At 44.0% G+C, this 14533-nt stretch overlaps 1 protein-coding gene across 2 annotated transcripts in view; it reads left to right on the forward strand.

The window, feature by feature from the left end:
- The window catches only part of ndrg3a (ndrg family member 3a), a 33174-nt gene that overhangs the window by 16843 nt on the left and 1798 nt on the right, over positions 1-14533 (forward strand). Inside the window, exons 1-13 of one of the 2 annotated variants that reach the window (XM_040116311.1) lie at positions 4253-4580; positions 8777-8882; positions 9044-9164; positions 9448-9510; positions 9606-9666; positions 10683-10769; positions 11764-11820; positions 12155-12258; positions 12576-12641; positions 12731-12782; positions 12919-12966; positions 13068-13103; positions 13197-13248. In XM_040116311.1, coding sequence (XP_039972245.1) covers positions 4530-4580; positions 8777-8882; positions 9044-9164; positions 9448-9510; positions 9606-9666; positions 10683-10769; positions 11764-11820; positions 12155-12258; positions 12576-12641; positions 12731-12782; positions 12919-12966; positions 13068-13103; positions 13197-13248 — 904 coding nt within the window. In that variant the 5' untranslated portion in view covers positions 4253-4529. Of the gene's footprint in view, positions 1-4252; positions 4581-8776; positions 8883-9043; positions 9165-9447; positions 9511-9605; positions 9667-10682; positions 10770-11763; positions 11821-12154; positions 12259-12575; positions 12642-12730; positions 12783-12918; positions 12967-13067; positions 13104-13196; positions 13249-14533 lie in introns of those variants that run through there. The other variant, XM_040116310.1, reaches the window with a different exon arrangement.

Consider the following 14533-nt stretch of genomic DNA (forward strand, 5'->3'; position numbering starts at 1 on the left):
AGCAGGATCATCCTTTCTAATGAGTCAGAAAACTGTTAAATCATTCATGTAAGGTGACCCATTATCAAACTGGAAGTTGAGAGTGTTGCAATTATACATGTGGTACATTTGGCGAGGATTTAAAGGGCATTATATTTGTCAGTTGCTCTGTTCTAACCACTCTGGTCAAAGCAGATTCAGCAGTTGGTCTAGCACTGCCTCCAGAGGTTTTCACCAGGACTTTCAGACCCCTACCCTGTGTCCTAAGGGGGGTACCAAGTGTCACTTTTTGTACAGAGTTCCACATTTCATGCCACAAAACAATGAAAAGTAGTAGTGTGTATTTGTGATAGGACAAGCTTCTCTTGTCTCTGCTTGTGTGATGCCTATAGGTGATCTTTACAGAGTCCAGTATCATTTAAAAGTAGTCTCAGGTCATGTCTTCCACAGTACGATGAAGCGTTGCAGAGACTGTGCTTGCCTGTTCTCAGGAAGCATTTCAGCTACAGTCAGGTCTTTTTATGTGATAATGTAAGAATAATTATCATTCAAGGAACAGGGGGTATTAGCCTTGAGTGGGCAGTGTAAGATATTTTTCTTTGCACCAGGAACGAAACTGCACGTTTTTCTGCCTCTGTGCCATGCAGCTTGCAAGGAGGAGGAGTGTCTTCCCACGGGCAAGCGGGCACTCTGCTGTGTTTCATGAGCATCCTGACTGCGAAGGGTTAAACCTTTCATCCCCCTCTCACTTTCTGCAGTCACGCCTGCTTCCAGCTTCCCAGCAGAGCTAAATATAGCTACTGCAGACACGGGAGGAAAAATATGCATGTTAGCCGGAGCAAGCATGCTACCTGCTCCCCAGCATCCATTTCTGTCAGCACTGTCACTCATACATTCATAAAATGCTGCACTCTCCCAGCTGCTCATAATATTCTCAGTGTGATATTTCTTTACACTCATCCTCTTGTGATTCACTCCAGGTCCTGCAGTTGCATTTCAATGCAATAACTGTATCAGAATTAATCTCAGTGGCATTGAGGCAGACTTAAGTGTATTTGACCTTATTTCCATGGCAGCCATTTTGACCTCACACAGTCCCATTCAGGAGTCACAGGGAATTTTTTTAAGATAAATCCTTATGAGTCCTTGAACTCTATTTGAAAGATGTCATTTAAGTGATCTTACTTCAACACCAAAGCTAAGAACCTCTTTTATATATAATAGTAGATCTTTTACATGGCAGACATTTTGTCATATCACGGCAGGGAAAGCACAGGTGTAATTATTAAAATGAATGAAGACTGATTTACATTGAACAGAACAGAGCCGTCTTTTGCTAGTCAAAATGTCTACTACGAAAAATGCCAGTTATCAAATTAGCTAGCAATCTAACATGTACATGAATTTAAGGAGCAACGGCAGGTAGAATTTTCTGTCTGAATCTATACTTTAGGGTTAATATAAATGGAAATATAAGAAAATGTATGTAATTTTCTTTTCTAGTCACCATAAGGGCAGTAATTGTGAGAAAAGGAGTTTACTAGCTATTTGGCAGTTAGCTACAGTTTCTAGGCTACATGTTAGCAGCAGGCTTTAGTTGGCCAAAGATATTAACTCCATAAAATGTGAATTTGTGTTCCTCCAGATTTTGGTAAATGGCAATGGCAAATATTTTTAATATGAACATCTTGTTTACCTTTTGTGTGCATATGTAGGACACGGTTGGGCTGAACTCAAACTTGGTTTGATAATGGGTCAAATGGGATGTAAACTTCAAAATGTCTTTTGTTGAAATAAAGTGTTTAATCTCAATGTACCTGACTACCACTGTAACACGGCGTAGTACAGTAGAAGCCCTCGTGCAGTACAAGGCATTGGCAGCAGACTTCCCATGAATGCAGTCTGCGGGAGCGGTCGTCACCGCTGCACCATCTCTCTGAGCAGCCACTGTGACATTCCAGCAGCTGGAGGACAAATCCAGCTGCTCTCCTCCTGACTTCTCTGCTGCTAAAGCTCCTACCACAGGCGGTCCGCGGGTACTGCACCAGTCATGGCAAAACCCTGTGCACATGCATGGGGACGGTGGCACTGTTGGTGGTGGTGGTGAGCGAGGGCGTGGTGCTGCGGTCTTTTATCTCCTATGATGTCCTGCTCACGCGACTGAGAGGCGAGGGAGGAAGGAGTGAGTCAGCCTCCTGCACCCGTGGGGTCTGCTGTGTTTTAACGTGCATACAACACTGAGTTACTTCATGGAAATGGAAACAGCTGACTGTGCACTTTAAAAATAGAACACATTCGGGTTGATGGAATTTGATTTGGAGAGCAAAAGCCTCAGATGGTACCCGTGGAATCTTTGCTTGTTATGTCTTAGTTTATTGTCTGAAAATGTTTTGTGAGCCTATATATGCTAGTATTAGTTTACTACTTTCGACAGTTTTTTAACGCATAGTATATTCATCATCACTAATGAGTTTTCACATTTCATGGTTATGTTCACGTTTGATGTCATTGCTCTTCTTGACCTCGTGCCACTGCAACACAAAGACTAGAAGAAACTGTCCACTTTCTCATATAGACAATGGCTACGGAGTCGTCTTTTTCGGAAATCATCACTGTCTCAGTAAGCTCAGCAGAGGGCGCCATAAGCCTGTTCAATGTGTGGCTGGAGGGCTCTGCCTTTGTGTGATGTCCTTTCAGTCTGCTGTGCTATTCATGTTGTTGAATGTCTTCTAAATATCCTAAATTCAGGCTTAGGAACAGACGTTTAGTGAATGGCGCAGATGTAGCTCACTCACCATCATAGAAGAGGATGAAATTGGTCATGTTATATGTTGGACCATGTTATGTCATGTTGTAGACAACGTAATAGAAAGGGTTTGTTTTTTTTTGTTTTGTTTATTTCAGTATGCTTGGACATGTGTAAATCAGACCTCAGAGGCTGCTGTTGAACTGAGCCATGCAGAACAGTATCACCGTGTACCTGTATGACGCCTCAGACTGCAGAGTCCAGCTGAGACACTTGATGACTCAGTGTAGGACACAAAGAGGCGACTTCCCTGTGGAGGAAAGGGTGTGCATGTGTTCCGCCACAGACATTGTTTCCATGAGCTTGATGTGACTGACTGCACCATAATCCGGCATTAAATGACCGAACACCAGAGTTTATTTACTCTGTACTACGAGTGTTTAGTCAATGCACATACACTACGTGAGTCAATGGCACCCTCTCTGGGTTAGGACTGGAACAGTTTAAAGAAGAAACAGCACTTTACAGCCAAACGTGCTGCTGCAGACTAACCAATGGGGTGGCCCCTTGTCGTTGTAATCCCACCCCCTCTGTGCTGTCTGCATGTGTGCCATTGGCTGCTCAGAACGGCCTGTCTCAAAGGCGTGACCTCCTGCACCGCTAGCAGTTGTGCATGAGACAGAAGAGAGTAGAAAAGGACACATCACTAAACTATATGGATCAAATGACTCAGCAGGGGGTTTAGAAGAAAACAGATCCTCTCATGTAGGGGTTGTGAATGTTCAATAAAAATAGTAGCTGGGGGGGGGGTTGTATTTTCTGGTAAGCCTGTAACATAATGAGGTTTATCTTTATATGTTAATACTGAAACGAACTCTGTGGTATTAAAAGAAGATTTATGTGATAAAGCAGTGTTGCAGTATGAGCCACCATTTGCAGCAAAGGTATTGTTGGTGTATGCCAGACTCCTGCATTTTATGCTAATCCTCCTGAGTGACTCACTCTTGCAACGGGAAGTTATCAAGTGTTTATGATTATGGCCACTCACTTTGAGGTATTTCTTAACGGGGAGCTGAGGTCATTTAGTTTCTTCTCCCTCAGCAAGGTGAGGCTAAAGTGAATCTGGAGACAGTTGTTAAATCTCAGTGATGGGCAGCCATTTTGCTGATGCACGATACATCCCAGGGTTAGCTGTCAAAGTCAGCCTCCTCTCCTCTCTCTTTACTTTATCAGTATCACTGCATGACGTCAGCAGCCTGCCCATTTTCCTGGACTGCCTCTGCATTCTTTGCGCCGCATCACCCTTATTCCACACACCTATCCCTCTCCTTCTCCCACTCTCCCCCTCCTCCTCTCGGTTCTCCTCTAAGCCCCACCCGCTCCCTCTACCCACCTGACCCTCCGCAATCCAATTAGACGCACCGATGGCTGGATGTACAGACGCGCTGTGACTACCAAGCACAAACTGCAGTCTTATTCTCCTCCCCCTCTGTCTCTTTTCCTGCTCTCTTTCCCACCTCTTGTCTCTGTCTCTCTCCTGCTGTCTCTGAATCTTACCCACCCCCCTTGCCTGCTTTCATTCAGATTATTTAACCATCTCCTCCTCACTCCCTTTGCTGTGTCTTTCTCCTCCCTTTCTTCTTCTCTTCCTTGTCGCTGCTGCTCTAGCCGCCTCACCCTACATCCCTCCCTTCCTACCAACGCTCCCTCCCTTCTCCTCCTCCTCCTCCTTTTGGAGATCTTCAAAGCTGCCCAGCACACACTTGCACATAGCATAACACACTCCTCTCCTGCGTGGGAAAACATGTCAGCTATTCTGGACCTGGACCAGATTGCATGCTCTGGGAATGGAGTGGTGAGTGACAAAGGCGTCTTGCCTGCCTTGACGCACCTGGCTGGGTCCTTGCAGTAGGGGGTTCTGGTTCAGATTAAGGGGGGGGGGTTGTGTGGTTTCTCGAAAGACAGGGTGACAGCAGCTGGCTCCAGGAAAGGGAAAGCTGGTGGGGGTCTTTTCCGGCTTGCTTGTCACCACCTTCGGCAGACGGCTGAGACTTTGGGCTTTTTCTCTCTGGGCAGCTGCTATTGTGGGTTGAACATTTGTTCTGTGTGTGTGTGTGTGTGTGTGTGTGTGTGTGTGTGTGTGTGTGTGTGTGTGTGTGTGTGTGTGTGTGTGTTTACATGTCACAAAGTGCCCATGTGTGCTCTCGGCAAAGGCTAAACATGCCGAGGGGTTCAATGGTGCATTTTAATGTGACGATACGAAAGATGCATGTATGTAGCGCTCAAGTGTCTCTGAATCTGCAACTGCCACAACCAGAGGATGTGTACGTGCCTCTCAGTGCGTGGGTGTCCATCAATAGGGTCGCTGGTATTTGTGTGTGAAATGTGTTTCTTTCTGTGTATCCATATCCAGAGATTCGTGTTTTTGCCCAGTGAACAGTGAATGACTGTAGATGGTGCATAGCGCCAGCATTGTGTTCCTTATTCTGTTATTACTGAAAGCAGGCTGGGAGGTCAGTCACCCTCACACACACGCACACACACCCAAACCACCGTAGTTGCTCCTTCCCTCCTCTGCAGCGATCTTGAGTTTGTAGTTCCAACCCACTGCTTCGGCGTCACATACATATTGAATGTGTGCTGTGTGGGGGGCTGTGTTTGTGTCAAAAAGGGAGCAGGATGGCATGCACCTGGGATGGTCCCACTGGAGCACACACACAGACGGTACGGTTGTGTATATGTGTCTGTATGCATTTGTGTGTGTGTGTACACTTTTTCTCATTTGCAGGCTGCTTGGTGTTTCTGCCCTGTAATGCTGCTCTCAGAGGTGATTAATGCTGTTCCTGGCAGGGCGGGTGAAAACAGGGAGGAGGGGGAGGAAGGATTGACAAGTGAGGGATTGCGGGGAGAAGAACCGCATGACATACTGCTCTCCTTTTGTCACCTCACCCCACCTCCCTCACTCTCCTTCAATTTGGGATCAAAAACCGAGACCTTACCACCCCATGGTCCCTGGGCAGGCTCGTGAAGCCCCTCTCCTCAAAGCATAAACCCCTACTCAGTATTCCTGTCTCACCTACAACACCCCCAAACATCCACAGACACTCTTTGTACCACTGCTAGCCACCATGAATGTACGACAGAGGGAAAAGGTTGCTGTCATTGCAGTGCTCTCCTTCTTTTTTCCCCTCTAGCTGTCTAGGCTGGCAGCCCCGCCCCATGTCTGTTTTCTTCTGATGCCTCTGTGTGTACATTTAACCCACATATGTGTGTGTGTCTGAAAGAGAATGGTGAGAGGCAGAGCTTCTCAGATCAATACAGCTTCTAAACCATGCCAAGCGCTAAATGGATAGATAAAAGGCCCTCTCCTTCACTCCATTTCCACAGCCCTTTTTCCCATGCTTCTACACCCTTGTTTGTGCCAGAACATGGCTGGAAAGACATGATAAATTAAAGCAATGCGCCCCCTCTGTTTCAAGGCACACCCTTCTGTTAGTCATACAGGACTCCCCCTGTCTTCTCTCCGTTTCCTCCTGTCTCTGTCACTCTGTCCCTGCTTTCATGCTCTATTTCCTCCCATCCACTCCCAGACTCTCTCTCTCTCTCTCTCTCTCTCTCTCTCTCTCTCTCTCTCTCTCTCTCTCTCTCTCTCTCTCTCTTTTCTACCTATCCAATCCTCTGCTTCTCCCCTATGTTCCCATCATGATTTCTTTTCCTATCACTGGCGCACACGTCTGCCGTTTTTGGCGCGTGTACAGTACACACACACGACAGAGGGCAGAACCATTTAAACAAGTGTCACTGCCGTGTTTCTTAGTTTTTCTACACTGAGTGTCCTTGACTCTGTCCTTGTCGAAAAATGAAAATTCTGCGGCGCCACTGCCATGGAGAGTTTCGTCACAATATGTAACAGCTTGTTCTGCCCCCCTACAAGGCCAAGGTGGCAAATTGTTTCATTTTCTATGAAAAGGCCTTAGATGAAAATAAGGCTTTATTGTCAGCAGGAGACTTTCTTAAGGGTTTATTCCATCTCGGGAAGAGAGGTTATATTCAGTAGATGTAGAGTGTTGCACTCTGTCGATAGCAGACGGTGAGAATTGCTTTGTGCATAGTTTTCATGTTTGGTGCAACAGGCTACTCTCTGTACCAACTCCCACTCAAATGAAGATGTCTCATTCCATTGCTGACAGGATGAGAAATTTCCTTCTTCCCTCATGCCGTGTCCATTATAGATTGCAGACACAAATCACTGCAGCCTCGTCCTTGAGAAATTAACCTTCATTCACTCGTGAAGAGACTGTGACACAGATCTATCAGCCAGATGCCTGCAGTGGGCACCCAGGGAGGGAAATGGCAGAGTGTGCAGTCGGAGTCACGCTCCCGCTCTGTCTGTCAGTCATAACCTGCGTCTCTCGTCCGCCCAGGCTCACTATCTTTATTATTGATGACCAGTGGGCCTTGAGACCAGACGAGCTCTGGGCGCCGCCCACTGCTCCCTCTCTGTGCACACACACACACACACACTGGCACGTAGCTACGTCATGGACAACGTTGTATGCAGCACCAAGTCATGCTGACCTTGGGAAGTGTGTGCGTGTTTTTGTATGTGATATATAAAAATGCTGTGATTCCGAGGAAAGTCTGGCTCCTCACTTCCTGTGCGTAGTATTACTTCCCTTTATGTCTTTCTGAATACATTAGGCACTAATGAGAGCTTGTTTTTGCTGTGTCATCTTTTAGATAATTTCACCCATTTATCTCACGAAAATGAAGTGTCAGCTGAAATTATCTTGAAGCCTTTTGATGCGTTTCTTTTGCTGAAGCACTGTGAAGTACCAGCGTGGGGCTTTCTTATGCTTGATAGAGAAAGAAATTCAAAAGAAAGCAACGAGAGATTGAAGCTGGTGGGAGCTCTTTGAATTTTAATGGGTCTTTCTACAAAGACATTCAACAAATCAAATGACTGGCAATTTTGCAGAGTCATAGTTGTGAAAGCGCTGTGAGTGTCAGACCATCGACAAAAACTATTTTTCCAAATGAAAAGACTGTTTCCCAGACAGCCTATACAGTGCTTTGTTTGTCCAAGGGCACAATAATGCTTTGCATCCTCAATCTGATATATAAACCCCAAATGTTGTGTTGGTCATTTGGTGTTTACTTTAATATGTGTCTCTTGTGTCTGATTTTTGTGTATAAAAGCACCCCATATGTGTTTAAGCCTCGTTGCAGCTTTGATGTAGGTTAAACTTTTTCACTCCACCTTTTTTTAAAATGTTAGCCTACTTTATCAGTATGGTACAAATTGCTCATTTTAGCTGAAATATTTATAGGTTTATGCATGTTTGGGGAATGACATGGATAAACTCTTACTTCGTCCTTGGCTGAAATAATGTTCACTTAAAGAGAAAAAAAACCCACACATTTATAATTAATATTCCACTGCTTAAAGCATACAGCTGGAGTTTTATTATCTTAAAATCCTATAAATTAAATATTACTACAAGGAATTTATCCATCTAATAAGTATTGTCTTTGGAGCCGTAGCCTGAAGTACTGTAACTTATGCCTCCATCTCATAGAACACTACGGATGTCCAAAAATGATGAAAATACTTGAAAAAGCCATACACTGTGTAACATTGCTCCATTACATTGAACTTTGACAATGTCGTTTATTCTATGACTGCATTTTTGTCTTCAGTGATTATCTGTGTGTCGTGCAGACATTCCTGGGCATGTTCAAGGATCCCTTTTTACGCTTGACACTAGTTTAAAAAACTACATGGGCTGGGTTATCGTAATGAAGGAATATGTCGCCCAAATGCAACAATACGGCTCCTTTTATGTCGTTTTTGGATGATAAAGTTCTGGGGTGAAAGCTACAGTTTGTCAGGCTTTAGCTACAAAGACATAACGGCAGATATCCTTTAAAAGTGACTGTATTGGTCATGCCTTGGAAGGCCAGCGCACGTGTTTGGTCTTCTCTCTTGTGTCTTGGTCCAGCGGTTCGATATAGTTCAACTGTTTGCCTTTCTTTTCTCTGTGGCTGCAGGAGCATGATATTGAGACTCCCCATGGCGTTCTCCATGTGACAATGAGAGGTATTCCCAAGGGCAACAGACCCGTCATCCTCACCTATCATGACATCGGCCTCAACCGTGAGTCAGCCAAAAATAGACGAATCAATACAAAATGTCCTGGGTGTGGTGAAACTGTTTCTTTTTACCCTCTGCACCAAAGAGCCACACTCTGGTGCTCTGCAGTTTGAACTCCTGTACTCTCACATTATGAGCATGTCCTTCTCTTGGCACCTTTCTAGACAAGTCGTGCTTCAACACCCTGTTCAACTACGAGGATATGCAGGAGATCACGCAGCACTTTGCAGTGGTTCACGTGGACGCACCTGGCCAGCAGGAAGGTGCACCTCCCTTCCCCAGCAGGTGGGTGTCAGGCTGGTTTTGCATTCGCTGATGAATGGGAACGCATTTATTTCAGTGCGGGTAGAGGAGTCGCAATCAATTCATTTAGTTAGAATGTAAAGTGAGCCGGTAGTTCAGTTGTTAACGGAAGCACATTCATCTTCTAATCAATTAGTCAAAATCCTGAAGTGTTTGAGTATTTAAATTTATGATCAACTACACTTTCTCTGATTAGTTCAAACATAACGAATTGAGCCTGTACGTACTACGTGCACAGACTCACAAGTGTTCCGTCTGTCCCCAGTTATCGCTACCCGACCATGGACGAGTTGGCTGAAATGCTGCCCTCTGTGATGACTCAGCTCAAGTAAGTGCCCCCGCCCCTTGATGGCTGATCAGTGATAATATGCGTAAATTTACTATTCGTCTCCAGTCCCACGGTAACTGGTGGTTTCTTTGCAGGGTCAACAGCGTGATCGGCATTGGCGTGGGAGCAGGAGCGTACATCCTCACCCGCTTTGCAGTGAGTCCACATCAGGACCAGAGCATCTGCACTGTCAACCCTCTTTATTTTTCTGTTGTTATCCTCCGTCCCAGTCTTTTTTGTCCTCCTCTCTGTCTCGCCTGTAATAATTGAAGGTTTTCAGGCCAGCTTGTTACACTGAGCATTAAAGCCTCCCATCAAGCCCACGCAGGGCATCAGGTTGCTCTACAGAGGCTTCAGTGCTGCATATGCTGCCATTACCCAGATGATGAATCATCTTGGCAATTCTCTTCCTTTCAATTGCTTTCGTCTTGTTTCCACACTCAACACAGTGGAGCTGAAATATCTGTGTACAATGGAGCAGAAAGAGCTAAAAGTGAGAGAGAGGAATGAGGGAGCACTGAAAGATGAATAATGAAAAGAGAGGACAGTTGGTTAGGGGTAAAAAGGGAGGCTGTTGGGATTAGGAACTGTAACACCGGGCTCTCTGCGGAGACTCTGCTCTTGTTTAGGATGAATAAGGAAAAATTGATTTTTAAATGCATTTGTTTTAACCGACTTGGAACAAAATGTGTTTACCCTAGATTTATAGCAGCTGCATTGCATTTGCATTGCGCTGAAAGCAGCATCTGCAGTATTCCCCTCAGTATTGGGCGAGATAGATCTTGGATTTCCCCAGACATCCTCTTTCTGACTTCAGGCAATTCCAAAGCCACAGCCCTTAATTTAGATGCCCAGCATTGCACCTTCATAATCTATGTCTTGATTTAAACCGACATGCTTCACTTTTTATCATGAGAACATTGCTGTTTTGAAATCCTGCACCTGTACTGTTGGGGGAATACACAACATCAAAAACATTGTGAGATTGTAGCATAGGCACGATTCCTTTTGTTCACTGGACCACTGAATGCTCACACAGACTAAACCACACTGTAGATGTAAACAAGGATGAAAACCAACTCATCATCTTATTGTGTCAAGAAATAAAATCATACTGTTAATTCTCCTCAGTCCCTTGTCGTTGACATTGACACGTGTTCTTCCCTTCCCAGCTGAACAACCCCACTCTGGTGGAGGGACTGGTTCTGATTAATATCGACCCTTGTGCCGAAGGCTGGATTGACTGGGCAGCTTCGAAGGTCTGTATTGCCACTGCGCTATAAACCGCGACAGTCCTCGGTACGCTCTGTAGCACAGAGCTGTTACTTAAATCATTTATCTGCTAATTCAGTTCAGTTCCCGGGCCTTTTTCTTAGGTTATTACTGATGAATGCATGTTGGAGTTCAACCACTCTCCTCTATGCTCTCTCAACCGTAACCATACAATTTTAAGATCAGTATTTTATGTTATTAATGCCCAGCATTTTATTGTAATCTGTTCTGTCTGAAGCAATAAGTCAATAAGTTTACTAGTTTTAGAAGCCAAGCCGCCGTTTTTACCCTCTGTATACTTGATATGATATTTTTATGAATAAGATATTTCTTTTAAAGACCCTTAAAGATTTATTTTTTGGCTAAATTTTTTGTTACTGTATTTTCAACTTCATGGTGTTAAAGACACAGGCAGGGCCTCTAATCCTGTGTTAATTTGATTATACCTGCTGGGTTGAGAGCACTCAAAACTAAGCTTCCAATTTTACAGAGCAAACTTGCTGGAACAGCAAATAGAGTCTTTTTGTGTTCACTCATTTGGATTAGTTTCACTTTGAGTGGAATAATTGGTGGAATAATTCAGATCCAGAACACGATGGTACTGTGCTACTTTATTATAATACTGTGTACATTGTTGTGTGTACCGTACAAGATTGTTCGGGGAGAACATTCTTTGCCGTGTTAGTGTTACCCACATTCATTGATATGACTTTTGTCCCAAATACATTTAAAGCACCACACTGTATCTGTTCCGCTGATAATATTTGGCTCAAACTAACAAAATACGAGATGGAAATTATAGGGAAGAGAAATCCTTCGCAGTTTCTTTTCCTTTTTAAGGATTTTTTTTCCCGCTGTTGTCCTTTAATTGGAAGATATAGAAAGAAAGAGAGACAGAGAGATCTGATATTCAACAAAGCTCAACAAACTTTGAATTTTTTAATAATGTAAAAGTCAGCTAACCTGATATGTCTTTTCCAGCTGTCTGGATGGACCAGTAACTTGGTGGATATCGTCATGGCTCATCACTTCAGCACTGTGAGTTTCTCTGTTACTCACCCTGTGCCGTTTGTTGACCTTTTTCATTGACATCTCATCTGGCTCTTACAAAACACATTTATTAATTATTCTATTTCTGTCCTCCTGGATACATAGAGAGCTGGACTTTGACACGTACATTACTGGCTCTGTTTACTAAGTGACACGGCAGAAGCCAAAGCATACTGTATATACAGATCCCACAGCTTGTCTGGATGGCTAATGCAAATTGAAACAGCTCCCTGTACATTCAGTACATGCTACTTATATGCACTTTAGATGGAATCTGGCTCTTCTTCATTTGAAGCTTTATTCCCTCTTTTCTTTTCACCAGGATGAGCTGACGGAGAACCAGGAGCTGATCCAGACCTACCGTCTCCATATCGCCCAAGACATCAACCAGGACAACCTGGCCCTCTTCTGTGGCTCCTACCAATAGTAGGAAGCAGTACATTAATATAAACCGTATATGAATATTTTTGATAGGCAGTTTCTAGCATTTATTGTGTCCTTGATAACATTTATGGACACAGCAGAGGCATGTAAATGTTTCTTCCAGTATCAGAACTGGCAGTCAGCCACACCCGAATACACAGAAAGAATCAGCGCATCACAAAATATATATAATAAGGTTGTAGTATTAAATCATGAAGTGCACTGAAAAGCTGGGTTTTTTCCAAGTCACCTTACGATTCAGCGCCAGATCACACCGTTTAAGCGCCACTAACTAATCATAATTTGTCTCCCCGCACCAGCCGTCGGGACCTGGAGATCGAGAGACCAGTCGTAGGTCTGAATGAGGACACAGTCAACACACTAACGTAGGTTTGGAGACTAGGATGACACAAATACACATTTGTCTCTGTGTACACGGTTTGAGAATGTTTACACCTAATCTGCTTCTATGCAGGTGTCCTGCGTTGCTGGTGGTTGGTGACACATCACCTGCTGTGGAGGCTGTGGTGAGTTACTTGCCAAGATCTCAATAACTTCAGAGGCTTGGTAAAGAATTCGTTACAGAAGAAAAGCATCTGCTGTTTTTTCTCTTTTTTTAAAAATTTTTTTGAGCACAGTAGTAACTTCTCATTGATGTTTAAGGTGGAGTGCAATTCCAGGTTAAATCCAACCAAGACCACTCTGCTAAAGGTGAAGGTTTTTGCAATCAATTTTAAAATGTATAAAATATATGGCATTCATTTTGTGATTGTACAAAGGATTTATAAATGAGACTGATAATGTCCTTTCAGATGGCTGATTGTGGAGGCTTGCCCCAGGTTGTTCAGGTGGGTTTTTATTTATTGAGACACACATCCATGTCATCCAGCAGTTTTCTCGTCTAAATTACCAGCTAACTTTTATCCTTTACCTTTTCACAGCCAGGGAAACTTGCTGAGGCTTTCAAGTACTTTGTTCAGGGCATGGGCTACAGTAAGTAAACATGCTCACATCTTTCACTTTCTGGTTAGAGAGTAAAAATATTAAAATGTATAATGAAACTGGTTCAAACTGGCTGTATCAAATGGTCAATGTCCAAGAGTTGTTTACAGACTAATACCTCTTTGGGCTGACTGGTTTGTGGTCAAGGTTTGTCTGTGTTCTTCACCGAATTTCCTGTTGATGTGAGGGCAATGACAAAAGAAAGGATTGTTTTCACCACAGTCTTCGAGGAGCTGTTGCTAAACACCCCTGCTGATGAGGTTTGGACTCTGGCCACCAGTGCATGAAAAGACAGTTTTTTTTTGTCAGCCTGGTCACGGAGAGGCAGCCTGTGCAGCTAGGAGGATGCTAACGCCTTTTCCTCTCTGCTCTTACAGTGTGTGGCACCCACAGCCCTCAGTAGGTGAGGTGTATGTGCTTCTAGCATGACTGAAATAGCAGTGGCACTCAAGATGTACTGAACAGCAATTCATGTCCTGTTCAGTGCAGAGTGGGCATCCAAAAATACTCTGGTTTTTTTGCCTCGTGTGCTTTTCTTTTCTATCCAGAACTGTTTAATGATGCGGTCTCACTTCTGGAGAGACTCAAAGTGCATACTTAAACAGGCCTTGAGATTTTGACCGTCATTCATCTGCAAAGAAAAAAACCAACCACTTTTCTGTCGGACCGCACTGACTTGCAGTGCACCAGACAGACTCTGATCCATGGGTGGATGAAGTCACGAATGTAGGTTTGCCTGCTCTGGCCTCAGAGATGACGCCTGTCTGTGTGTGTTTCTTTAATGCTAATTCTCATTTGCTCTCTACCGTTCCCAAACCCTTCACCGTGGGAGGCACCCTCGGGTATAGCTAGCATGTCACTGCCTCAGTGTTGCTTTAAAGGCCACCGAGTCCCCCTGTTGAGTAAATGCCACTGCAGGATTAGAACAGATTAAAAAGAGTGCTTTTGCGCAGAGAAAGTGTGGAAAATAAACCTTAACACCTCAGCATGTTTCTGAAAGCTGTTTTTCCCTCATTAACACATTGCCACAGTGTGAAATGTGAAAAGGAAACAGCCAAAGAGAACAGGAAATAAAGCCTATAGTTTGTACACACACCATGATTTTCTTACCTGTCGTTGCTAGCAGGCAGTTATTTGTCCTCCATGACCACCAAGCTGCGACAGAGCCTCAGTTTGAATCAGAAATACACTGAAGAGGGATAAAGAAACATGAGAGCTACCTTTACAATATTCTTTCTTTCTTCCTCTTTCTTTCCTTCTTTAATCATTGCTTACA

The sequence above is a fragment of the Xiphias gladius genome, chromosome 21, assembly GCF_016859285.1.
Source record: "Xiphias gladius isolate SHS-SW01 ecotype Sanya breed wild chromosome 21, ASM1685928v1, whole genome shotgun sequence".
Taxonomy (NCBI): Eukaryota; Metazoa; Chordata; class Actinopteri; order Istiophoriformes; family Xiphiidae; genus Xiphias; species Xiphias gladius.